Source organism: Erinaceus europaeus, chromosome 17, assembly GCF_950295315.1.
Source record: "Erinaceus europaeus chromosome 17, mEriEur2.1, whole genome shotgun sequence".
Lineage (NCBI taxonomy): Eukaryota > Metazoa > Chordata > Mammalia > Eulipotyphla > Erinaceidae > Erinaceus > Erinaceus europaeus.
Genome location: NC_080178.1, coordinates 29,134,800 through 29,160,766, shown reverse-complemented (window position 1 = coordinate 29,160,766; position 25,967 = coordinate 29,134,800). Strand labels below are relative to the sequence as shown.

The 25,967-nt window shown below is 41.6% G+C and overlaps 1 protein-coding gene across 1 annotated transcript in view; it reads left to right on the top strand.

The window, feature by feature from the left end:
• PRRG4 (proline rich and Gla domain 4) overlaps positions 1-25,714 on the top strand; it is a 37,169-nt gene extending 11,455 nt beyond the window's left edge. The window contains exons 2-5 of the mRNA XM_007530104.3: positions 3,582-3,745; positions 7,588-7,636; positions 8,482-8,614; positions 24,803-25,714. Of these exons, the coding sequence (XP_007530166.1) occupies positions 3,582-3,745; positions 7,588-7,636; positions 8,482-8,614; positions 24,803-25,037 (581 nt within the window). The 3' untranslated portion in view covers positions 25,038-25,714. The remainder of the gene's footprint in view (positions 1-3,581; positions 3,746-7,587; positions 7,637-8,481; positions 8,615-24,802) is intronic.
• The last annotated feature ends 253 nt before the right edge of the window (positions 25,715-25,967 follow it).

Here is a 25,967-nt window from a genome sequence, read left to right as displayed (position 1 = left end):
ATAGTAATGGTGATAGTGGGTATCCCTTTTTGTTACCTGATCTGAAGGAAAATGCTTCCAGTTTCTCACCATTGAGTATGATGTTGGCTGTAGGTTTGCTGTATATAGACTCCCCACTATCTTCAGGAATTATTATTTTATTTTTTTAATATTTATTCCCTTTTGTTGCCCTTGTTATTTTATTGTTTTAGTTACTATTGATGTTGTTGGCTAGGACAGAGAGAAATGGAGAGAGGATGGGAAGACAGAGGGGGAGAGAAAGATAGACAACTGCAGACCTGCTTCAGCGCCTGTGAAGCGACTCCCCTGCAGTTGGGGAGCCATACTCCGGTCCTTGCGCTTTGCATCACGTGCGCTTAACCCAATGCGCTACCGCCCGAATCCCCCTAATTTTAAATTATTATTGTAATTGATACTCTATGTCTGTTGGCCAACAAACTAGGAATAAATGACCAGTTTGAAGTCATTCACAAATAATGCCAAGCCCATGCTCTCTTAATAATCTTAAGCTGTCTTTCAGCTGCCAACTTTAACATACTCTTCCTTTAGTACTGGTTAATAGTGAGAAATACCAACACTTAAATTCTTTCAAGCATTGGCTGTAGTTTTTAGAGAGTTTCTCAATTTTAGTCTTGGTAATGTTAACTTAACCAAAATCACTGAAACACTGTGTGACACTAGAATGAATTTAAAGTTTGTGGATTTTGAAAATAGTGCCATGAAATGGTAATTTGCCTCTGTGTCAACCTGGGCTTAATTTTTCATGTTTACCATTTGCATCACCAGAAAATGTAGAGGAATCTTTTTTTTTTAAAGAATGTACACTTTTTTAAAAAAGAATTTATTTATTTATTCATGAGAGAGATAGGAGGAGAGAAAGAACCAGACATCAGAGAGGAGGGGAAGACAGAGAGGGGGAGAGAAAGATAGACACCTGCAGACTTGCTTCACGGCTTGTGAAGCGACTCCCCTGCAGGTGGGAAGCCGGGGGCTCGAACCGGGATCCTTATACTGGTCCTTGCGTTTTGCGCCAAGTGCGCTTAACCCACTGCGCTACCGCCCGACTCCCCACTCCCGATTTTATAAGTGAGAAAATGGAAGCTCAGAGATGTGTGACTTTTTCCAGGATACAGCTAGACCAAATCAAAACGAAGAATCTGCCCTTCCTTAGTCCAGTACCCTGTCCATTATTCCAGATAATTTTTCTCGTCAAGATAATAATAATAAAAACCTTTTAGGGAGCGAGCCCAGTTCTTTTTCTCTCGTTTCCTATCTTTCTTATTAATAAATAAATAAGAATCTTTTAAAAAGTTATAAAAGAAAAAAAGAACCTGCACCAGAGGAGGCCTCACAAGAAGTGAAGCAGTACTACAGGTGTCTTTCTTGCTCTCTCCGCCTTTGTTTGCCCCTTCCCTCTCAATTTTTGATGTCTCTATCATAAAATAAATATATATTTTAAAAGAAAGAAAAAAAGAAAAAAAGAATATCTGTGACCATCACATGTGAGCACTATACAGTGGAGCTGTGTTGTGGTGTGTATCTTTTCTTTTGTCTCTCTCTCTCACTCTGTTTCTCATTCTCTCTCTCTCTCTCTCTCTCTCTTATCTCCAGGGCTATTGCTGGGGCCTAGTGCCTGCACTAGGAATCTACTGCTCCTGGAGGCCATTTTTCCCATTTTGTTGCCCTTGTTATTGTTGGATAGGACAGAGAGAAATAGAGGAGGGGAAGACAGAGAGGGAGAGAGAAAGACACCTGCAGACCTGCTTCACCGCTTGTGCAGCAACCCCCCCTGCAGGTGAGGGCTCAAACTGGAATCCTTATGTCAATCCTTGGGCTTAGCCCTCTCATTCTCATTAATAAGGGGAGGAGGGGGAGGAGGAGAAGAAGAACAAGAACAACAACAATAATGGGGGGCCAGGCGGTATCGCAGCTGGTTAAGCGCGCAAAGCACAAGAACCGGCTCAATGATCCCAGTTGAAGCCCTCGGATCCCCTCACTTAAGGGGGGGGGGTCGCTTCACAAGCGGTGAAGCAGGTTTGCAGGTGTCTTTCTCTCCCCCTCTATCTTCCCGTCTTTTGATTTCTCGCTGTCCTATCCAACAACAACGACAGCAATAACAACAATAATAATAACGACGGGCAACAAAAAGTGGGGGGAAAAGCCTCCAAGAGCAATGGATTTGTAGTGCAGGCATCTGGGTGACAAGTCTAGCAGATGGAGACCTGTCTCAAGTGGCCTCCCCCAGGGCTCTGTTCTGGCTCTTACGCTATTCAATATTTACATCAATGACCTCCCAGAAACTTCTTCAAGGAAGTTCATCTACGCCGATGACATGTGCTGTGCAACTCAGGCATCCAAGTTCGACATCCTCGAGGAAACACTCACGAAAGACATGTCTCTGATATCTGATTACTGTAAAAAATGGCGGCTAATTCCTAGCACTGCAAAAACGGTATCATCTGTTTTCCATGCCTCGGCCTTGCGTGAGCTTAATGTGCAGCTTGGCGATACGAGAATCCAGCATGAAGCCCAGCCAGTCTATCTTGGCATTACTCTCGATCGCACTCTATCATTTCACGAACATCTCATAAAAACTGCAGCAAAGGTGGGCGCGAGGAATAACATCATTGCAAGACTGGCCAGCTCCTCATGGGGCGCGAGCGCTTCCACACTACGATCATCCTCTCTGGCATTATGCTATTCCACTGCAGAATACTGTGCCCCAGTATGGTTCCGTAGCCCCCATGTCCACTTGGTCGATTCCAAATTATATTCCTCCATGAGGATAATTTCTGGAACCATCCGTTCCACCCCGGTTCCATGGCTGCCGGTTCTTAGCAACATCGCCCCGCCAGATATTCGTCGGGATGCGGCATCATCTAAGTTCATTTCCCACGTCTACGCTCGACCGGACCTGCCAATATACGCGGATATCTTCACCCACCCTGTCCAACGCTTGACGTCTCGTCACCCAATCTGGTCCCCTACGCCTACACTGAACTTCTCTGTTCCAGTCTCTTGGAAACAGAGCTGGCAGTCAGCTGAGGTAAAGAACAAACATCTCATCACAGACCCCTGCAAGCGTCAACCCGGCTTTGACCTAGCACGTTATGATTGAGCCCTCCTCAATCGCTATCGAACAGGCCATGGCTGGTGCGCCGCTATGTTCCATCGCTGGGGAGCCAGAGACGACCCGAACTGCCCCTGCGGCTCCAGACAGACTATGACCCACATAGTCAACGACTGCCACCTCTCCAGATTCAAAGGAGGTCTCGAAACTTTACATCAGGCTCAACCTGACGCTGTTGACTGGCTACGGAAGAAGGGCAAACACTAGAAGAAGAAGTGCAGGCACCGAGCGCCAGCAAATAACCCTTGAGGCAATAATAAAAAAAAGAATTAGGAGGGTATTGGGAGGGGCTAGGCGGTGGCATTAATGCGCTTAGTATGAAGTGCTTGGACTCGCTCATAGATACGGGTTCGGGCCACCAGCTCCCCACTTTTTTTCCACCACTCTAATAGGAATATTTTCTCTTAATTTTGTCTGTGTTTGAAACCTCTTTCTCTCTCTGTTTTACTAGTCTTTACATCAAAAGAAGAAGCAAACCTTTTCATGCAGAGACACCTCTTATATAACAGATTTGATTTGGAGCTCTTCACACCTGGTGACCTAGAAAGAGAGTGTAAAGAAGAAATCTGTAATTATGAAGAAGCCAGAGAGATTTTTGTGGATGAAGATAAGACGGTAATTTGATTAATGATGTTAACCAAGTAAACTGTATTTAACTGTACTTAAGAAAGTAATGTTTTCTGTTGTTATAAAATTTTTAAAATTTTTTTTGTATTTATTTATTCCCTTTTGTTGCCCTTGTTGTTTTATTGTTGTAGTTATTATTGTTGTTACTGATGTCATTGTTGTTGGATAGGACAGAGAGAAATGGAGAGAGGAGGGGAAGACAGAGAGGGGGAGAGAAAGACACCTGCAGACCTGTTTCACCGCCTGTGAATCGACTCCCCTGTGAGTGAGGAGCCGGGGGCTCGAACCCGGATCCTTATGCCGGTCCTTGCACTTTGTGCCACATGCAGTTAACCCGCTGCGCGACTCCCATAAAATTTGTACTTTAAATAAATTAGAGTCATGTACCTATTATCTCTTTTTAGTTCTTTAAAATGTTAATTAGCCTATTTTGATTTGGCTCCAAACTTAATTATCCAGGTTATACTAATTAGCAGAATTTTAATTATGTTGTGCTTTCATGTGTTTAATGATTATTATATTCAAAACCAATCATGAAGCAGAGCAAATTGAACTTCAAGATGTTATTTGAGTCAGTTCTGTGACTCAGACTTGAGTCACTTGAGGAGAAAGCAGTTTCTCTGGTTGGTAAAACCTTACCTTTTTTTTTAAATGACATATTTATATTTCAAATATTCATTAACAATCTACTATGCATCAAGTACTTTACTAGATATTAAGGATGCAAGATATAGCCCCTGATTCAAGAGTGTGTTGTTCAGTATGTGTAATTTAAGCTTTTAGAACTCTCCTATAAAATATAATTACATCGGGGGTTGGGTGGTAGCGCAGTGGGTTAAGTGCACATGGTGCAAAGCGCAAAGACTGGCATAAGGATCCCGGTTTGAGCCCCTCCTCCCCATTGTAGGTGAAACACCTGCAGGTGTCTATCTTTCTTGACTCCTCTCTCCATTTCTCTCTGTCCTATCCAACAACAGTGACAACAAAACAACAACAATAACAACAACGGTAAACAACAAGGGCAACAAAAGAGGAAAAGTGGCCTCCAGGAGCAGGAACTGAGCCTCAGCAATAATGGTGGAGGCAAAAAAAAAAAAAAAAGAATAAAACTTTCTTTAAAAAAAAAATATATAATTACGTCCTGTCTGTCTTTTTAATTTTTTTTATTTATTAATTATTGGATAGAGACAGAGAGGAATTGAGAGGGAAAGACAGACACCTGCAGTCCTGCTTCACCACTCGTGAAGCTTTCCCCCTGCCGGTGGGGACCAGGGCGGTGAACCTGGGTCCTTGAGCACTGTAGTATGTAGGCTTAACCAGGTGTGCCACCACCCAGCCCCTGTTTGCTAATCTTGAAAAGGTTCAAAACAGATGGCACTGTTTCTGTGGCAATCTGGCATATTCTTGGAGAATGCTGAATGGCCCAAATTCTTGGCTTTATTAGATTAAATAACCCTGGTTGTTTTTGCCTTTCTCAAAATTACTAAGCTTTGATCAGTAAGCACTTTTCCTGGTGTCCTTCAACTGCAAATGGTAATCATCTGGCTCTTTTTTATATATAAATTATTATTACTATTTTTTGTTGTTGTTTTAAATATTTATTTAATTTATTCCCTTTTGTTGCCCTTGTTGTTTTATTGTTGTAGTATTATTACTATTATACTTATTTGTTTATTAGATAGCAACAGCCAGAAATTGAGAGGGAAGGGGGAGTCAGAGAGGGAGAGACACAGAGAGACACCTGCAGCCCTGCTTCACCACTTGTGAAGTTTTCCTCCTGCAGGTGGGGACGGGGGGCTTGAACCCTGGTCTTTGAGCATTATAACATATGCGCTCAACCAGGTACACCACCACCCGACCCTGATGATCTGGCTCTTTATTCCTCCATAATTTGCCATTTTCCCAGTCTACATGTTTCTATCACATTTATTTGAAAAGGAAAAATGGGACCAGGCGGTGTCACACCCAGTTAAGCGCACATACTACTAAGCACAAGTAGCTGCGCAACAATCCAGGTTCAAGCCCCCTGCTCCACACTTGCACGGTGACGCTTCACAAGTGGTGAAGCAGGGCTGCTGCAGGTGTCTCTCTTTTTTTTAAACATTTTAAAAAAATATTTATTTATTCCCTTTTGTTGCCCTTGTTGTTTTGTTTTTGTGGCCATCACTGTTGTTGCCGTTGATGTCGTTGTTGCTGGATAGGACAGAGAGAAATGGAGAGAGGAGGGGAAGACAGAGAAGGGGAGAGAAATATAAACAACTGCAGACCTGCTTCACCGCCTGTGAAACAACCTTCCCGCAGGTGGGGAGCCGGGGGCTCGAACCTGGTTCCTTTTACCGGTCCCTGTGCGTTGCGCCACGTGCGTTTAACCCGCTGAGCCACGGCCTGACTCCTCGTTCTCTTTTCTTTTCTTCTTCTTCATTTTTTTTTTTTTTTTTTTGCCTCCAGAGTTATCGCTAGAGCTTGGTGCCTACACTACGAATCCAGTGCTCTCAGCAGCCATTTTTTCTATTTTTTTAAAATTAATATTGCATAAGACAGAGAAACTGAGAGAGGAGGGGGAGATAGAGAGAGGGAGAGAAAAATAAACACCTGTAGACCTGCTTCACCGCTTGTATGGTGACTACCCTGCAGATGGGGAGCCGGGGGCTTGAGGCGGGAGATCCTTGTGCTTTGTACAATGTGCACTTAACCCGTGTGCCACCGCCCGACCCCCTTCCTCTCACGCTTTATCTCCCACTCCCCCTCTCAATTTCTCTCCTATAGAATAAAACGGGGGAAAAATGGCCGCCAGGAGCAGTGGATTGGTAGTTCTGGCACCAAAGCCGCCACCCAAAAAGAAAGGAAAAACAAAGTATATACTTTGTAGTTGTACCTGTAAAAGCTATATTTTATTTATTATTAATAAGCTTTTTTATCTTTATTGGATAGAGACAGCCAGGAATTGAGAGGGAAAGGGGTAATAGAGAGAGAGAGACACCTGCAAGACTGCTTTACCACTTGCAAAGCTTTTCTCCTGCAGGTGGAGATCAGAGTCTTGAACTCCTCTCTTGCACATTGTGACATGTGCACTCAGACAGGTGCGCCACCACCCGACCCCGGTTTTATTTTGTTTTTTCACAAGCACATTGAACTTGGTCTCAGGGATATCTTGGCAGTTCAGTTAAGAGCTTCAAGTAATAAAGTAATATCTCCTAACACTGAGGACCCACTGAGCTTAGAAAAATTCTTTAAAAAAAAAAATTATTTATTTATTTATTTTCCCTTTTGTTGCCCTTTTTTTTTGTAGTTATTTTTGTTGTTGTTATTGATGTCATTGTTGGATAAGACAGACAGAGAGGGGGAGAGAAAGATAGACACCTGCAGATCTACTTCACCGTTTATGAAGCGACTCCCCTGCAGGTGGGGAGCCGGAGGCTTGAACCCGGATCTTTCCTTAACCTGCTGCGCTATGGCCGGACTCCCAGAAAAATTTTGACTCCTTCTCAAACATGATAATGTGTCACAACATCAACTTCCAGCTTTGGTATTTACACTGACTGTAGTTTCCCCTGAAGCCTGAGAGGGAGAATAACAGAGAATAGAAGTAGAGAGCTGACATGGTGGTAATCTCCTGACCAGTGTCAGGGTTGAGAGAAACCATCCCAGCGGTGGTGGGTGACAGAGCTTTTATTAGAATGAGTCATGCCCTTCAGGATGAATAAACTGCCTGTGGCACATGCCAAGACTTTACTGCCTCAAGTCTAGGTCATTGTGACTAAAAATAATAATAATAATAATAATAATAATAATGAAATTAAGTAAACTGGGAAATTTTGCCTTTCTTTCAGATGACATTTTGGCAGGAATATTCCGTCAAAGGAATAACCACAAAATATGGTAAGGCAGGAATTGATGAGATAACATGTTTTTCTGACCTTCTCTCTATTATAATACATTTTAATTTCATTGTTTGAGTTTGGTTGTTGCTTATACAAACACACCTTATAAATCCAAGGAAGATTTCTTAATTATATGCTGGGCTATCTTAGACAAAGAAGGCCACATTCATCTATTTACTGAAAATCAAGTTCGGTGAGATACTGAGGAAATGAGATAATAGGCTTAAAGCTGCCTTCAACAAGTCAGTTAAGTCAAGACTTGCACAGAATACAAGCAGGGCTCCACTAGGTTCAAGTTGTAATTTTCTTTTCTTTTTTTACCATTATAAGTGATTGGGATATTTAAGTCACAAGATAAACTAACATGAGATAGAATCAAATAGTTTCTAGAGAGGGGAGATCTTTTTATTTTACTTGCGTTGATCATCTTTAGCAGCTCTCTTACATGGCTTGTTGTCAGCTATTATTTCATTCACCTGAAGTAGGGCGCCAGCTATTTGGGAGATTATATTACAGAGCAACATTGGCTGTACTTCATACATTTACTTTGGTGGCTAACAAAATTTATCTAGTTGAGTAAAGAATATATTTATCCTGTTTAGTATTAAATACTACCAATTCAATGTGAGCTCTTTTCAAAGAAATGGAACTGTAAGTAGAACTTTTAGGAAATGTCATATGAAATTCTTTTAGGTCAGGCTGACAGCACAAAGACCTTTTAGAGAAGTCTGTTTAATTATTAGATGCTTGATAGTGTGCTTAGACCCAGTGTTAAATTTATTGAAATCATCTGTAATGATTTTGAGTTGTTGCAATTATATTATTTTAATGATTTCTCTTAAGATGAAGACAGGAAGAAAATTGATGTTATGGGCATTTTGACTGGAATAATTGCTGCTGGAGTGTTTTTGGTTGTTTTGGGATTACTTGCTTACTACCTCTGTATCACTAAGTGTAACAGGCAACGACACCCAGGGTAAGTACCAAGTGGAAAATATTTCATTCATTATTATACATTCTATATTGCTATTTTTATTTATTTATTTATTTATTTTCCCTTTTGTTGTCCTTGTTTTTTTTATCGTTGTTGTAGTTATTATTGTTGTTGTTATTGATGTAATTGTTGGATAGGACAGAGAGAAATGGAGAGGGGAAGGGAAGACAGAGACGGGGAGAGGAAAATAGACATCTGCAGACCTGCTTCACTACTTGTGAAGTGACTCCCCTGCAGGTGGGGAGCCAGGGGCTCGAACCAGGATCTTACACCAGTCCTTGCACTTTGCGCCACGTGTGCTTAACCCACTGTGCTACCACCTGACTCCCTATATTGCTGTTTTTAAATGAATCAAGCAAATGACTGCCTATTTAAAAAATTGTGTAAGTTTGAAATTACCTTAGATAGATAGGAAAATTACAAAGAAACAGACTGGTCCCAATAAAAAAAATAATTAATTTTTTAAAATAATATTTATTTATTTATTTTTTAAAGATTTTCTTTATTTATAGAGGAGGAAGATGGGAGGAGAGAGAAAGAACCAGACATCACTCTGGCACATGTGCTGCCAGGGATCAAACTCAGGACCTCATGCTTGAGAGTCCAAAGCTTTATTGCTGCACCACATCCCAGACCACTATAATTTTTATTTATAAAAAGGAAACACTAACAAAAACCATAGGATAAAAGGGGTACAACTCCACACAATTCCCACCACCAGAACTCCATATCCCATCCCTTCCACTGATAGCTTTCCTATTTTTTATCCCTCTGGGAGTATGGACCCAGGGTCATTATGGGGTGCAGAAAGTGGAAGGCCTGGCTTCTTTAATTGCTTCCCCAATGAACATGGATGTTGACAGGTCAATCTATACTCCCAGCCTGTCTCTCTCTTTCCATAGTGGGGCAGGGTTCTGGGAAAGCGGAGCTCCAGGACACATTGGTGGGGTTGTTTGCCCAGGGAAGTCCGGTTGGCATCATCTTAGCATCTGGAACCTGGTGGCTGAAAAAAGAGTTAACATATAAAGCCAATCAAATTGTTGACTAATAGTGTAATAGTGCAGATGAAGATTTGGGGATCTCTGTTTTGTAGGTAGTTAGTAGGCTTATTTTAGTTATATTCCAAAGGTCCCATATCAGATGTCAGGCTCAGAAAGAGAAAAAAAAATTTTTTTAAAGGCTATACTTTATACCATTTCCCCCATTGATAATCTCTTACCTTTACAGTTGTCAAAACTAAGAAATCAACATTGGTACATTACTTTTTTTTTTTTTGCCTCCAGGCTTATTGCTGGGGGTAGGTGCCTGCACCATGAATCCACTGCTCCTAGAGCCCATTTCCCCCCCCTTTTGTTGCCCTTGTCTTATCATTGTTGTGGTTACTATTGTTGTTGTTGCTGTCATTGGATAGGACAGAGAGAAATGGAGACAGGAGGGGAAGACAGAGAGGGGGAGAGAAAGATAGACACCTGCAGACCTGCTTCACCACCTGTGAAGTAACTCCTCTGCAGGTGGGGAGCCAGTGTCTCCAACCGGGATCCTCTCGCCGGTCCTTGCGCTTCGCGCCAAGTGCGCTGAACCCGCTGCGCTACCACCCGACTCCCGGTACATTACTATTAACTAAACTCCAGCCTTTATTTAAATTTTGACAATTTTGCCACTAGTGTTCCCTTAGTGCTTCAGGATTTACTCAAAGTACCATATTGCATTTAATTGTCATGTCTTCCCAGCTTCTTATAGTCTGTGATAATTGTTTTGTTGCGAAATTTAAGATTTATGTAAACAATTTAATTATTCCATTCCTTTTTTTATTACTCAGTGATTTATATGACCACAAATTAATAGGAGTGTACATAAACACCATTCCCACCACCAAAAGACTGTGTCCCATTCCACCCCCCCACCCCCTATCCCTACACCCCATCACCTACTTCTGCACAATCTGAATATCTACCCTCACCCTCATCCAAGAGTTTTTACTTTGGTGCCCTACTCCAAATTTAGTCAAATCTTGCTTTTAGTTTCCTTTCTGTTATTCTTTCTCAACTTCTGCTTATAAGTGGGATCAGAGTAAGTCAGAAAGATAATGATTCCATTTCTATGTTCCTTCAAGAAGTTTCACAAGTAGAAAGAACTTACATTTTGTGTTAATCCCTGGTGCCATATGTGTCAAAGGGAGTTCAAGCTAGTCTGTCTCTCTCTTCCTCATTTTAAATAATAAAATGAATCTATAAAAGATTCAGATATTTCAACTTGATTTTTCAGTATGTATCTTTCTTTTTTCTTTTTGCCTCCAGAATTATCACAGGGACTTAGTGCCTGCACTATGAATCCACTGCACCTGGCAGCCATTTTTTTCCCTTGTTGTTGTTGTTGTTATTGTATTGTAGTTGTTATTGTTGGATAGGACAGAGAGAAATCAAGAGGAGGTGGAGACGGGGAGAGAAAGATCTGCAGACCTGCTTCTCCACTTATAAAGTGACCCCCTGCAGGTAGGGAGCAGGGGTCTCAAACCAGGATCCATGCCCTTCCTGCCACATTCTCTTAACCCACAGTGCTACTGCCCGGTCCCCCCTTTTTTTAAAATTTCTTTTTTTTTTTTTCTCCAGGGTTATTGCTGGGCTCGGTGCCTGCACCATGAATCCACCGCTCCTGGAGGCCATTTTTTCCCCCTTTTGTTGCCCTTGTTGTTGTAGCCTCTTTGTGGTTATTATTATTGCCATTGTTGATGTTGTTCGTTGTTGGATAGGACAGAGAGAAATGGAGAGAGGAGGGGAAGACAGAGAGGGGGAGAGAAAGATAGACACCTGCAGACCTGCTTCACCGCCTGTGAATCGACTCCCCTGCAGGTGGGGAGCCGGGGGCTCGAACCGGGATCCTTACGCTGGTCCCTGCGCTTTGCGCCACATGCGCTTAACCTACTGCGCCACCACCTGACCCCCTTAAAATTTCTTAATGAGAAAGTTGGAGAGAGAGAAAGAACCAGACATCACTCTTGTACATGTGCAGCTGGGGATTGAACTCGGCACTTCATGCTTGAAGTGCTATCTCCCAGACCACTTTTTTCTTATCATTTATTTATTTATTATTGGATAGAGGCAGAGAGAAACTGAGAGGGAAGATAGAGAGGAAGAGAGACAAGAGAGACACCTGCAGCCCTGCTTTACTACTCGTGAAGCTTCACCCAGCAGATAGGGACCAGGGGCTTGAACCTGGGTCCTTGAGCACTGTAATGTGTGCACTTAGCCAAGGCGTACCACTTCCTGGCCCCAGTATCTTTCTTAAGCAGGACACAGATCAAAGTGTCTCCACATTATTCCCAGAAGCAAGACATCCCATAGTTTTTCTGAATTCCAGAGTTAAAAGATCTGGTCATGTGGTTATCCAAATAAAAGCAGAGTAGCTATATTTTATTTCAACAAATTGTATTGATATCTTAATGGATGGCACCCAGGGTGCTCCATGGATGATGGGGCACAGTGCTATGGTGTCCTCTTTCTCTTTCTTGCTACAAAGAAAGAAGGAAGGAAGGGAGGGAGGAAGGAAGAAAGAGAAAGAAACTAGAAGAAAGAAAGAACCAGAGAGAAAGAAACCAGAAGTGACTCAAGTAGCTATTCAGATGTCACATATCTGTAAGGACCTGAGTTCCTTGCCCAGTGTTGCATTAAAAATAAATAAATACCGGCAGTGGGTTAAGCGCATGTGGCACGAAGCGCAAGGACCGACATAAGGATCACAGTTCGAGCACCCCGCTCCCCACTGGCAGGGGAATCACTTCACAGGCCGTGAAGCAGGTCTGCAGGTGTCTGTCTTTCTCTCCCCTTCTCTGTCTTCTCCTCCTCTCTCCATTTCTCTCTAACAACGATGTCCTATCTAACAACGATGACATCAATAACAACAACAATAACTACAACAACAATGTTAAACAAAGGCAACAAAAGGGAAAATAAATAAGTAAGTACCACAAATGTTCACACAGTAGAATCTCAGCATCTTTAAAAGTTTTCATAGGGGGAGTCGGGCGGTAGTGCAGCGGGTTAAGCGCACGTGGCGCAAAGCTCAAGGACCGGGCTTAAGGATCCCGGTTCGAGCCCCTGGCTCCCCACTTTCAGGGGAGTCACTTCACAATCGGTGAAGTAGGTCTGCAGGTGTCTATCTTTCTCTCCCCCTGTCTCCCCTCCTCCATTTCCCTCTGTCCTGTCCAACAATGACAACATCATTATCAACAACAATAATAGCTACAACAATGAAATAACAAGGGCAACAAAAGGGAATAAATAAATAAATAAATAAATAAACAACAAGTTTTCATAGAGCGGAGGGTAGATAGCATAATAATTATGCAAACAGACTCTCACGCCTGAGACCCCAGCGTCCCAGATTCAATCCCCGGCACCACCGTAAGCCAGAACTAAACAGTGTTCTGGTTAAAAAATAAAATAAAATAAATTTTAAAAAGGCTTTCATAGGGAGTCAGGTGGTAGCGCGGCGGGTTAAGCGCACCCGGTGCTAGCTCAAGGACTGACCTAAGGACCCTGTTCCAGCCCGGGGCTCCCCACCTGCAGGAGAGTCGCTTCACAGGCGGTAAAGCAGGTCTGCAGGTGTCTTTCTCTCCCCTTTTCTGTCTTCCCCTTCTCACTCCATTTCTCTCTGTCTTACCTAACAACGACGACATCAGTAACAACAACAATAAAAAAACAAGGGCAACAAAAGGGAAAATAAATAAATATAAAAAATATTTTTAAAATAATAATAAAAGCTTTCATGACCTAAGGTTCCAAGTTTCAGTCTTCAGCACCACCAGAATCCAAAGTTGAGCAGAGGTAGAATAAGCTAATTAAAATTAAGAAAAATCTCAGCATCCTTTTAGGATAGCAAGATACCTCACCTGGGAGGCTGCTGCTTCATCTTGCATGCAATCCCGTTTTGAGTCTGGCTCATACCATACTGAGAGAAGCTTTAGCACTGTAGTATTTTCCCTTTCTCTCTGTTCATTTGTCTCCATCTGAAAAAGGTGACCCAGAGAGTGAAGCCCCAGTGATAACAAAAACAAAACAAAAAAAACTAATCTTAGTGAAAATAAATGAGTAAAAAATAACCTTAGTTTAAAAAAATTTTTTTTAGTTTTAATTTTTTTAAAGCTTTATTTATATGGGAGGGGGGGTCCAGGAGGTGATGCAATGGTTAAAGCATAGGACTCTCAAGCATGAGGTCCTGATTTCAGTCCCTGGCAGCACGTGTACCAGAGTGATGTCTGGTTCTTTCACTCTCTCCTCCTTTCTCATTAATAAATAAAATATTTTAAGAGACAACACATGCCAGAACATCACTTTGGTGTATGCAATACTGGAGATCAAACTCAGGAACTCACACTTGAGAATCAAATGTTTTGTTCACTGTGTCACCTGCCAGGCCACTAACCTTATTTAAAAAAAAAAAAAAAAGCACCAGGTTCTAAACAAGCTTTTTGAAATAGATGCTGATATATCCCTATTCACACTTTCAGATTGTGTGAACCAGCTCATGATGGTGACTAGGTAATGAAGTAATTGCAGAAATAGTTGGCAGATGGAGGCACTATAATGGTTCTGCAAGAGGTTCTCATGCCTAAGGCTCCCAAGTTCTAGCTTCAACCCTCCTCCCTTCCCTGCCCACCTCCCCCAACACCATAAACCAGAGCTGAGCAGTATGTTGGGAAAAAAAAAAAAAGAAGTGGTCCAGGAGGTGGCTCAGTGGCTAAGGCACTAGATTCTCAAGCATGAGGTCCCAAGTTCAACCCCTGGCAGCACATGTACTAGAGTGATGTCTGGTTCTTTCTCTCTCTCCTATCTTTCTCATTAATAAACAAATAAAATCTAAAAAAAGAAAAGAAAGAAAAAGAGTTGTGATCTGGGAGGTGATACAGTGGATAAAGCACTGAACTCTCAAGCATGAGGTCCCGAGTTCAACCCGCAGCAGCACATGTACCGGTGTGATGTCTGGTTCTTTCTCTCTCTACTCCTGTCATTCTCATTAATAAATAAATTCAGCGGGTTAAGCACATGTGGCTCAAAGAGCAAGGACCGGCTTAAGGATCCCGGTTCGAGCCCCCGGCTCCCCACCTGCAGGGGAGTCACTTCACAGGGAGTGAAGCAGGTCTACGGGTGTCTATCTTTCTCTCCCCCTGTTCCACCCCCCTCCATTTCTCTCTGTCCTATCTAACAACGACAACATCAATAACAATAATAACTACAACAACAATAAAAAAAAGACAACAAGGGCAAGAAAAGGGAAAATAAATAAATAGAATTTAAAAAAACTTTAAAAAATAAAAAATCTAAGAAAAGAAAAATTATTAAAAAGAAAAGAAAAAGAAAAAGTTATGGTGGTTGTACAATGTGAATGTAATCAAAACCACTGAATTATGTACTTAAAATGGCTACAATGACAACATATAGATAGATAGATAGATAGATATTACCACAATAATGCTTTTCTATTTATTTTTTAAAGATCTATTTACTATCATGAGAGAGAGAGAGAGAGACCAGAGCATGACCCTGGCACATGCAATGCTGAGGATCAAGTTTAGGAACTCATGCTTAAGAATCCAACACTTCCTGGACCATAATAAGGTTTGTTTGTTTATTTATTGTTAAAGTAAAATTTTAAGACAACAGATGTGGAATTAGTATTCATTTATTGATGGATAAGCTGAAGCCATGAGAATAGGTAGATTCTTTGAGTGTGATGGAGACTTACAGGACATTTATAGTAAGGTTAAAGAAGAAAGACATGCCAACAAAGAAGGCAGAGGTTAGAGCAATATAAATTGTAATTCTCTCCCCAAGATGAACAGCTCTTTGAACCATTACTATGACCTATGGGCATGGGATGCAGAGTTTTTTAGAAGCTTCTGTATATTCTGCAAAAATAGGATAAACAAGAGAAAGTATAAAAGAATATCTTTAGGTTTTCTTCTTTTTTTAATTTTTTATTTTATTTTCCCTTTTGTTGCCCTTGTTGTTTTTATTATTGTTGTAGTTATTATTGTTGTTGTCATTGTTAGGACAGAGAGAAATGGAGAGAGGAGGGGAAGACAGAGAGGGGGAGAGAAAGATAGACACCTGCAGACCTGCTTCACCGCCTGTGAAGTGACTCCCCTGCAGGTGGGGAGCCAGGGGCTCGAACCGGGATCCTTACACTGGTCCTTGCGCTTTGCACCACCTGCGCTAGGTTTTCCTTTTTTAAAATATATTTTATTTATTGATGAGAAAGAGAGAGAAAGAACCAGACATCGCTCTGGTACATGCTGTCAGGAATTGAACTCAGAACCTCATGCTTGAGAATCCAGTGCTTTATCCACTGCACCATCTCCTGACCACTAGGTTTTCCTTTTATATTGAGATAAAATTCAGGTTATAACATGATTGAATTTGTGTATATGGAGAAGTGATTATCACAATAAGTCAAGTTAAAATCTATCATGACAATTTAAATTTTTTAATATTTATTTACTTGATAGAGACATAGAAGCAGAATAACTTTAAACAATTTTGTAATATTATTTATTTATTTATTTGATAGAGACAGAGAAGCAGAGGGAAGGTGGAGATAGCGAGGAAGAGCGAAAGATACACCTGCAGCACTGCTTCAGTGCTCATGAGTGATGAGAACTTTTAAGATCTGCTTTTCAGCAACTTCAAATATGCATTGCAGTGCTAATAGCACTAGTTCCTATGCCGTACAGGACATCCCATCAATTATTAATAGTATTTAGTAACTGGCAAGTTGTACCTCTTTTTTAATTTTTTTTCATAAGATTTTATTTATTTATTAATGAGGAAGATAGGAGGAGAGAGAGAAAGAACCAGACATCACTCTGGCACATGTGCTGCCAGGGATCGAACTCAGGACCTCATGCATGAAAGTCCAAAGTTTTATCACTGTGCCACCTCCTGGACCACCAATGTACCTCTTAACTCCACTCCCTTTAACCATTTTGTCCACCCCTGCTCGCCTGCCTGTTGCCACCTGTTTAATTTTTCTTTTAAGCCAACTATCTTTGAAAGCTGACAAACTTCTATTCACTTCCCTTAGTAGACAGGAAATGAGCAAGACATTTACATTTTCTAAAATGGTTGGCTAAGATTTGACTCAATGTCTATCAATTGATAGAGTCCTGGAAGCTCTCAGGTTAATGAAGAAGTAGGCAGATATTGTCTTTAGAGACTCTTCTTATCCTTTATCTTTTCATCCCCCTCCCAATCCACAATGTCTTCCCTCTCACCTCCCAAAAAAAGTTCATGTATGCCCACATGTTTAGTGATTTACTTGAGTTCTGTGAGCACCCAGCTATTATTCAGTGTCCTCATGTGTCTCTTATTTCATCACCTGTTTTTCTGTACTTTTCTGCATCACTGCTTCTTCTTACCTTACACCTTTTTATTGTGGAACCTAGCCTCTTCCCTATGTGTGGGTGGAAACAGAATTCAAAGAGTTAGGTGCCATGGTTATGCATGTTTTCTTCATATGCTATTATAAACTTTAAAACCCCTGGCTAACTAGCTCTCATTTTAAAAGTCAGACTAGTTATATTTAAGGTTAGTATGCTGAGGCTAAAATTTAAATATTGTCATCTTTTCATCTACTCTCCTAAGAAATGCTACTAGCAGACTTATTGGTTATATCTTTCTCTCCATTTTATTTGTTATTATTATTATTATTTATATTTATTTATTGCTAATTTGGAAGTATGAGAAGGGTGGTGAGGGGCTCTGAGAAAGAATAAGTTTATCAAAAAATTTTCTGTCATTGCTCTGTAAAATCATGCCAACTGCGAGGCAGGCGGTAGCACAAAGCGCAAACCTGAGTAAGGATCCCAGTTCGAACCCCCCCGCAGGTGTCTATCTTTCTCTCCCCTTCTCCGTCTTCCCCTCCTCTCTCCATTTCTCTCTGTCCTATCCAACAAAGACAACAATAATAATAACTACAACAAGGGCAACAAAAGGGAATAAATAAATATTTAAAAATTTCAAAAAAATCATGCAAACTAAGAGGAAATAAGGATTTCCATGTCTTAATTTCTGTATTTAATGAAGGAATAGAAATAATATGGTGTCAGTTTATTTGTGGTGTTATTGGTACATACTTTCTCATTTTAAGCATTTAAAAAAAAATCAATGTAGGGGGCTGGGTAGTGGTACACCCAGTTAAGCACACATAGTACAAAGTGCGAGGACTCATGCAAGGATCAGGGTTTGAGCCCCTGTTCCCCACCTGCAGGGGATGCTTCACCAAGTCTCTTTCCCTCTTTACTTCCCCCTCCTCTCTCAATTTCTCTCTGTCCTATCCAATAAAATGAAAAAAAAAAAAAAAAAAAAGGCCACCAGGAGCAGTGGAATGGTAGTGTCAGCACCAAGCCCCAGCTATAACCCTGGAGGCAAAATAATAATAATAAATGTAAAAGTGAGTTGGGAAGTGTTGCTGTGACTCTCGGGCTGACTTTAATGTAATTAGTACATTATTCCTGTATCTTAAATTTTAAACGTCAACATGAAAACTTTTATTTGTTTAAATAAAATACTTGTCTCTCCTGTTCCCTTAGGCAAACAAATAGAACTTTTCATCACAAGCTAATAATCTAACAAGTGACTAGTCTACCATGAATGCATTCTAGATTTCTGACAGAGGAGGAATTGTATGGATCTCTCTTCTTTTTGCCTCCGGGGTTATCGATGGGGCTCCATGCCTGCACCTGAATTCACTGCTCCTGGAGGTCATTTTTCCCCATTTTTGTTGCCCTTGTTATTTTATTTATTTATTTATTTATTTATCCTCCAGGGTTATTGCTGGGGCTCAGTGCCTGCACCATGAATCCACTGCTCCTGGAGGCCATTTTCCCCCTTTTGTTGCCCTTTTTGTTGTAGCCTTGTTGTGGTTATTATTGTTGATGTTATTTGTTGTTTGATAGGACAGAGAGAAATGGAGAGAGGAGGGGAAGACAGAGGGGGAAAGAAAGACACCTGCAGACCTGCTTCACTACTTGTGAAGAGCGACCCCTCTGCCAGTGAGGAGCCAGAGGCTCGAACTCGGATCCTTAAGCTGGACCTTGCACTTTGTGCCATGTGCCCTTAACCTGGTGTGCCACTGCCCAGCCCCTGACTTTGTTTTTCTTGCAGCAATTTTTCTCTTCCTTCACTCCAATTTCAGATCTTATTACTGCCTAAGGAAATTGATTTATTTATTCTCTTTTGTTGTCCTTGTTGTTTTATTGTATTATTGTTGTCGTCGTTGTTGGATAGGAGAGAGAGCAATGGAGAGAGAGGAGGGGAAGACAGAAAGACACCTACAGACCTGCTTCACCGCTTGTGAAGCGACGCCCCTGCAGGTGGGGATAGGAAAGCTTGAACCGAAATGCTTAAACTGGTCCTTGCACTTCGTACCACCTACGCTTACCCTGCTGTGCTAACGCCCAAGACTTTTTAAGGGGCAAGTAGAATGATTCAGTTTAGAAACTTTTACATTATTGTGGGAATGTTAAACTGTCTCTTGCTGGGATGAATACTGTAAATAATGTTATTGATAGGGGACTGCCTATGAATTTTAAAAAAATATTTATTCCCTTTTATTACCCTCTTTTTATTGTTGTAGTTGATGTCGTCATCGTTGTTAGATAGGACAGAGAGAAATGGAGAGAGGAGGGGAAGACAGAGAGGGGGAGAGAAAGACACCTGCAGACCTGCTTCACTGCCTGTGAAGCGATTCCCCTGCAGGTGGGGAGCTGGGGGCTGGAACCGGGATCCTTACGCGGGTCCTTGTGCTTTGCGTCACGTGCACTTAACCCGCTATGCTACTGCCCGACTCCCATGATTTTTTTTTTTTTGCCTCCAGGGTTATTGCTGGGGCTTGGTGCCTGCACCAGGAATCCACTGCTCCTGGAGACATTTTTATTTTCCCGTTTTGTTGCCATTGTTGTTTTATCGTTGTTGTGGTTATTATTGTTATTGATGTTGTTATGTAATTAGTACAATATTAAATGTACATTATTTAATGTACTAATTACATTAGAGTCAGCCCAAGAGTCATAGCAACACTTCCCAAGTCACTTTTACATTTATTATTATTATTATTTTGCCTCCAGATAGGACAGAGAGAAATGGAGAGAGGAGGGGAAGACAGACAAGGGGAGAAAGATAGACACCTGCAGACCTACTTCACCGCCGGTGAAGCGACCTACCTGCAGGTGGGGAGTCAGGGACTCGAACCAGGATCCTGATCCCGTGCTTGTACTTTGCACCATGTGCACTTAACCCTCTGAGCTACCACCCAACTCTCTGCCTATCAATTTTAATTACTTTATCAACCATTACTGTAGGATGTTAGTCTATGTATAGAAACTTCACAGATAGTTAAGGGCACAGTGTAAACAGATCAATTTACTACAATCTAAAATGTAGTTTGTAATTTGCAAGTGATAAAAAAAAAATGAAAAGTACAGGCTGGGGAAGTAGGGAACTCAGTTGGTAGAGCCCAAGATTTGCATGCCTGAGGCTCCCAGTTCAATCCCTGTCCCTGCATGTACAGGACTAGTGCTTTCGCTTTTGTCTCTCTCATGTGAAACTCTATCTTATATAAAATAAATTATGGGGCCTAGGCAGTGGTGCACCTGGTTGAGTGCACATGTTATTATGGGCAAAGACCCAGGTTCAAGTCCCTGCTCCCCACCTGCAGGAGGGACACATCACAAGTAGTGAAGCAGCTCTACAGATCTCTATCTTTCTTTTCCCCTCTTTATCTCCCCCTTCCCTTTAATTTCTCTCTGTCCTGTCCAATAAGACGGAAAGACAGAAAATGAAAAAGAAAAGAAATGTCCACTGGGAGTGGCGACTTTGTAGTGCCAACACTGAGTCTCAGTAATAACCGTGGTGGCAATATAAATAAATATTAAAATAAATAATTTTTTTTCACCAGAGCGTTGCTCAGCTCTGGCTTATGGTGGTGCTGGGAATTGAAACCTGGGACCTCAGAGTCTCAGACATGAAAATCTTTTGCATAACCATTATCCTAACTTCTTCCACCCACTTTTTTTTTTATTATTATTATTATTTATTTGATAGAGACAGCCAGAAATCAAGAGGGAAGGGGGTGATAGAGAGGGAGAGAGACAGAGAGACACCTGCAGACCTGCTTCACCACTTGTGAAGCTTTCCCCCTACAGGTGGGGACCAGGGGCTCCAAACCAGATCCTTGCTCACTGTAACCTGTGTGCTCAACCAGGTGTGCCACAACCCAGCCTCCTCCTTCTTCTTCTTTTTTTTTTTTAAATTGTAGGTTCAAAATGCCAGATTCATGGGTCAAGGAGGTGCCTTGGTGGCAGAACACATTCTTTGTCTGTGTGAGACCCTGGATTCAATCTCCAGCATGACATAATACTAAGAAAGATAAAGACAAATAACACACCATAAGTTATAGAGTAGTATAATTTGATCTCTGCCTCCCCCACCCCCATTCCATGTCATACACAATAGAAAAAATAGCATTTTTGCTTAGTTGACAAGTTTTGTGAAGATAGTGAGACTTGGTCAGTAGAAGAGGCAAAAAGGATAGTCTAACAAAAGGAACAATACCCATCAACACACACAGAAGGGATTAAAGATTCATTGTGGGAGCCGGGTGGTAGCGCAGTGGGTTAAGCGCATGTGGCGCAAAGCACAAGGACCGGCTGAAGGATCCCAGTTCGAGCCCAGCTCCCCACCTGCAGGGGAGTCACTTCACAGGTGGTAAAGCAGGTCTGCAGGTGTCTATCTTTCTCTCCCCCTCTCTGTCTTCCCCTCCTCTCTCCATTTCTCTCTGTCCTATCCAACAATGATGACATCAGTAACAACAACAAAACAACAAGGGCAACAAAAGGAAATAAATAAATATTAAAAAATATTTTTAAAAGAAGATTCATTGTACATACAGAGAAGTGTTAAGAGACTCCCTTGGCAAAAACAGAGAACTATAAGAAAATAGTGCAGGGGTAGATAGTTTAAAGTTTATGCAAAGAGATTCTCATGTCTGAGGCTCTAAAGTTCCAGGTTCAATCCTCTGCACTACCATAAGCTAGAGTTGAGCTCTGCTTTGGCTTAAAAAAAAAAAAAAAACTAACAGGGGCCAGGTGGTGGTGCACCTGGTTGAGCACATGTATTACAATGCACAATAATGCGGGTTCAAGCCTCCAGGGAAAAACCTGCAGGGGGAAAGCTTTGCGAGTGGTGAAGCAGTGCTGCAGGTGTGTCTCTGTCTCTCTCCCTCTCTATCACCCCCTTCCCTCTTGATTTCTGGCTGTCCTTATCCAATAAATAAAGATTTTAAAAAAATTAAAAAGTAACTAAACAAAATAAAATAAAGGGGCCAGGTGGTGGTGCACCAGGTAAAGTGCAAACATCACAGTGCGCAAGAACCCGGGTTCAGGCCCCTGGTCCCCACCTGCACGGGGAAAGCTTCACAAGTAGTGAAGCAGGGCTGCAGGTATCTCTCTTGTCTTTCTCCTTCATTTCCCCCTCCTCAATTTCTGTCTCTCTCTATCCAACAATAAATTTAAAAAATAAATAATAATAATAAATTTCAGGTCAAGGGCAGAGTAAGGGAGGTTTTGGAAAAGTGACACAGGACTTAGAACTTGCTTGAGTGGAGAACAGACTGTAGGTTAGACTCTTGTAGAGAAGAATGACCCGATGGAAGTTCTTTCTAGGAGAGAAGGGCCAGTCAGCAGGACCACAGGAGGCAAACAGGTGAGAGATGGGCATCAGCTGTTGTGATTATCTCTGTGGCATCAATTGCCTGAACTTGGAATTGTGCCACCTTTCAACAAAGCCTGGATTTGGTTTCACATCATACTTTGAGAAAGTTTTAATTCAAGAGCAGAACGAAAAGGGAATTAGCAAGTCTTGAGTCCTAATTACAGTGTGCCAGATGCTGCAAGATGATTTACATACAACATGTCCTCAGCTCACACAAAGCAATTCTGTTGAGGTAGCTATTATTGTTCCCATTTTTATAGTTGGGTAATGGGGCTTTGTTCATATGAAATAACAGAATCAGGTCTCATATTCTTGTCTGATTTCAAAGCTCTTGATCCTTCATATAGCAAGACTCTTGAGAAGTGAAGCTAGATAGCACGATGGTTATGCAAAGAGACTCACATGCCTAAAGCTACAAAGTCCCAGGTTCAGTCCCCTGCACCACCATAAACCAGAGGTGAGAAGTGCTCTGGTTTTAAAAAAAAAATACTTTGGAGGTTTATGGTTAAAATAAAGCTACTCTTTTTATACATTTTTTAATTTTATGTATTTATTATTGGGTAGAGACAGAGAGAAATTGAGAAGGGAAGGGGAGATAGAAAGAGAGAGAGACACCTGCAGCTCTACTTCACCACTCATGAAGCTTTCTCACTGCAGGTGAGGGGGGCAAGAGCTTGAACCTGGGTCCTTATGCACTGTAGTGTGTGCACTTAGCCAGGTGTGCCACCACCTGGTCCCCAAGCTATTCTTTTAAAAAATATTTATTTATTTATTTATTGGATAGACAGAAAAAAACTGGGATGGAAAGGGCAGACAGAGGGAGAGAAAGAGAGATACCTATAGCATTGCTTCACCCTTGTGAAGCTGCTCCCCCTGCCCCACAGGTAGGGAGTGGGGACTTGAACCTGAGTCCTTGCACATATGTGTGCTCAACCAGGTGCACCACCACCCAGCCCCAATAAAACTGTTCTTATGGGTGGGGGTATAGCATAATGGTTATGCAAAGAGACTTTCATGCCTGAGGCTCTCAAGTCCCGGGTTCAATCCCCCACACCGCCATAAGCCAGAGCTGAGCAGTGCACTGGTTAAAAACAAACAAACAAAAACTGTTCTTATATTAGCTAAATTCAGTTTTTATTAAAATAGTTGAAATCTTTAAAGAGTGACTTATGAGAGAGAGAGAATGAGCAAATGAGAGATGAGAAAAAATGAGACAAGAGACAGACCAGAGCACTGTTCAACTCTGGCATAAGTGATGCCACCAGGGATTGAATTTGTAGCTTCTGGGCCTTAAAGCATGCAAGTTCTGTGTTCCAACAGGCAGAGCTAGCTATCTCCTGACCCTTATTAGAATCTTAAAATATTGCTATCTTGGAGGTCGGGCGGTAGTGCAGCTGGTTAAGCGCAGGCGCAAAGCACAAGGACAGGCTTAAGGAGAGGCCCCCCCCTCCCCACCTGCAGGGGGAGTCGCTTCACAGGCAGTGAAGCAGGTCTGCAGGTGTTTATCTTTCTCTCCCCCTCTGTCTTCCCCTCTTCTCTCCATTTCTCTCTGTCCTATCCAACAACGAACAACAACAACAATTATAACCACAAGGGCAACAAAAGGGGGAAAAAATGGTCTCCAGGAGCAGTGGATTCAGGGTGCAGGCACTGAACCCCAGCAATAACCCTGGAGGCAAAAAAAAAAATTAAAAAAAATTATTGCCATCTTAACCTTAAAATGTTTTTCCTGGGGCCAGGTGGTGGCATACCTTATTAAGCACACACATTACAGTGCACAAGGACCCAGGTTCAAGCCCCTAGTTCCCACCTGTAGGGGGAAAGCTTCACAAATGGTGGAGTAAGACTACAGGTGTCTCTCTGTCTTCCTCTCCCTCTCTACCTCTCTCACTCCTCTCAATTTCTATCTCTATCCAATAATAAATAAATTTAAAAAATTGTTTTTCCAAAACAACAAGGGTGACCAAAGGGAATAAATATTTTAAAAATAATAAATTTTTTTTAATTGTTTTTCCTGGCAGCCTGAGAAGTGGCACAGCAGGTAGGTCATCAGATTCAGAGGCAAAAGGTCCTAAATTCAATCCCTGATATCATATATGCCAGGATGATCTAAATCTCTCTATATATTTAGTAACTTAAAAAAATAATAATAATGTGGGGCTGGGCAGTGATGCACCTGGTTAAGCACACAGGTTACAGTGCACAAGGACCCAGGTTCAAGCCCCCAGTCCCCACCTGCATGGGGAAAGCTTCACGAGTGGTGAAGCAGGGCTGCAGGTATCTCTTAATCTCTCTCCCTTCCCTCTTGATTTCTGGCTGTCTCTATCCAATAAATAAAGATAATAAATTTTAAAATAATAATAATAATGTTTTACCTAGGCCTAAATTGTGTCTCTTTGTTTAGTTCTTCAGTTGCCTACACAAGAAGGGACAGGCATGCTCCCTCCATCATATTCAGAAGACCTGAAGAAGCTTTCTTATCTCCACCACCACCTTCAGTGGAGGATACAGACTTACCTTCTTATGAACAGGCAATGGCACTGACCAGAAAGCACAGTGCTTCACCACCACCACCATATCCTGGGCCAATGAAAGGGTTTAGAATATTTAAAAAGTCTATGTCACTGCCCCCTCATTAAACCCATCTTGCTATCTCAGTGCAACAGGAGATTCATGCTATTTGAATGTTTTGTTTTTCTGAACCAACGAGGGCGTGTCATTTCAGTTCTTTATGACAGTCTGAGGAAGGATTAAGTATATCTACTACACATTAGAACTTCTATAGGTACATAATTATCAGTTTTATGAGAAATTATAACTCCATATCCTACAAGTATGGAGGAAAAAGAAGAGGGTGACTTTTTATTTTAACGGTTTAAAAAAAATAAAATCAGGGGCTGGGTGGTGGCATACCTGGTTGAGCGCACGTGTTATAAAAAATATATATATATTTGTCTGGATGTCATTGCTAAAAGTGGCTCTATCCTATGTATGGATAAAGATGGTAGTTTTTTTTTATATTGAGTATTTAAAGATTAGCATTTCTAATCAATTGATAATCCCAGGTAATAATTTGGGATCCAGTGGCTATATATCCAGTGGTGCTGCTTCTCTGCTGCAGGCACTCCTACGTGGTGGCCCAGTGCTTGAGCTTAGCTCCTTGCGCATGGTAACGTGTGTGCTCTGCTGGCTGAGCCAAGTACTGACCCCCTCGTGTCTACTCTTTACTAGGATTTTTGTTGTTGTTGGAAGTACTTCACATAATTTAGCATTTCAATATCAATCTGTAGCTTTAATAAACTCTCTTGGTTTTATACTTTAAATTGTTGCACGGGACTCACCATATCTTGCAGATTTTAGCTGATCATTCTTGCTGTCAATTGTGTTTCATTATGGAGAATGGAGTCAGTAGTTTTCTTTTGTAAGAAAAAACGAGCACCACAGGAAGCACTCTACTTGCTATGGAGTTCATTCTTCAGAGGGCACATGGTCACAGTGGCAAAGATTGTTATACTAGAAATATGTAGACCTCAAATCTAGGAATGACCTAAATTATGTGTGTGTGTGTA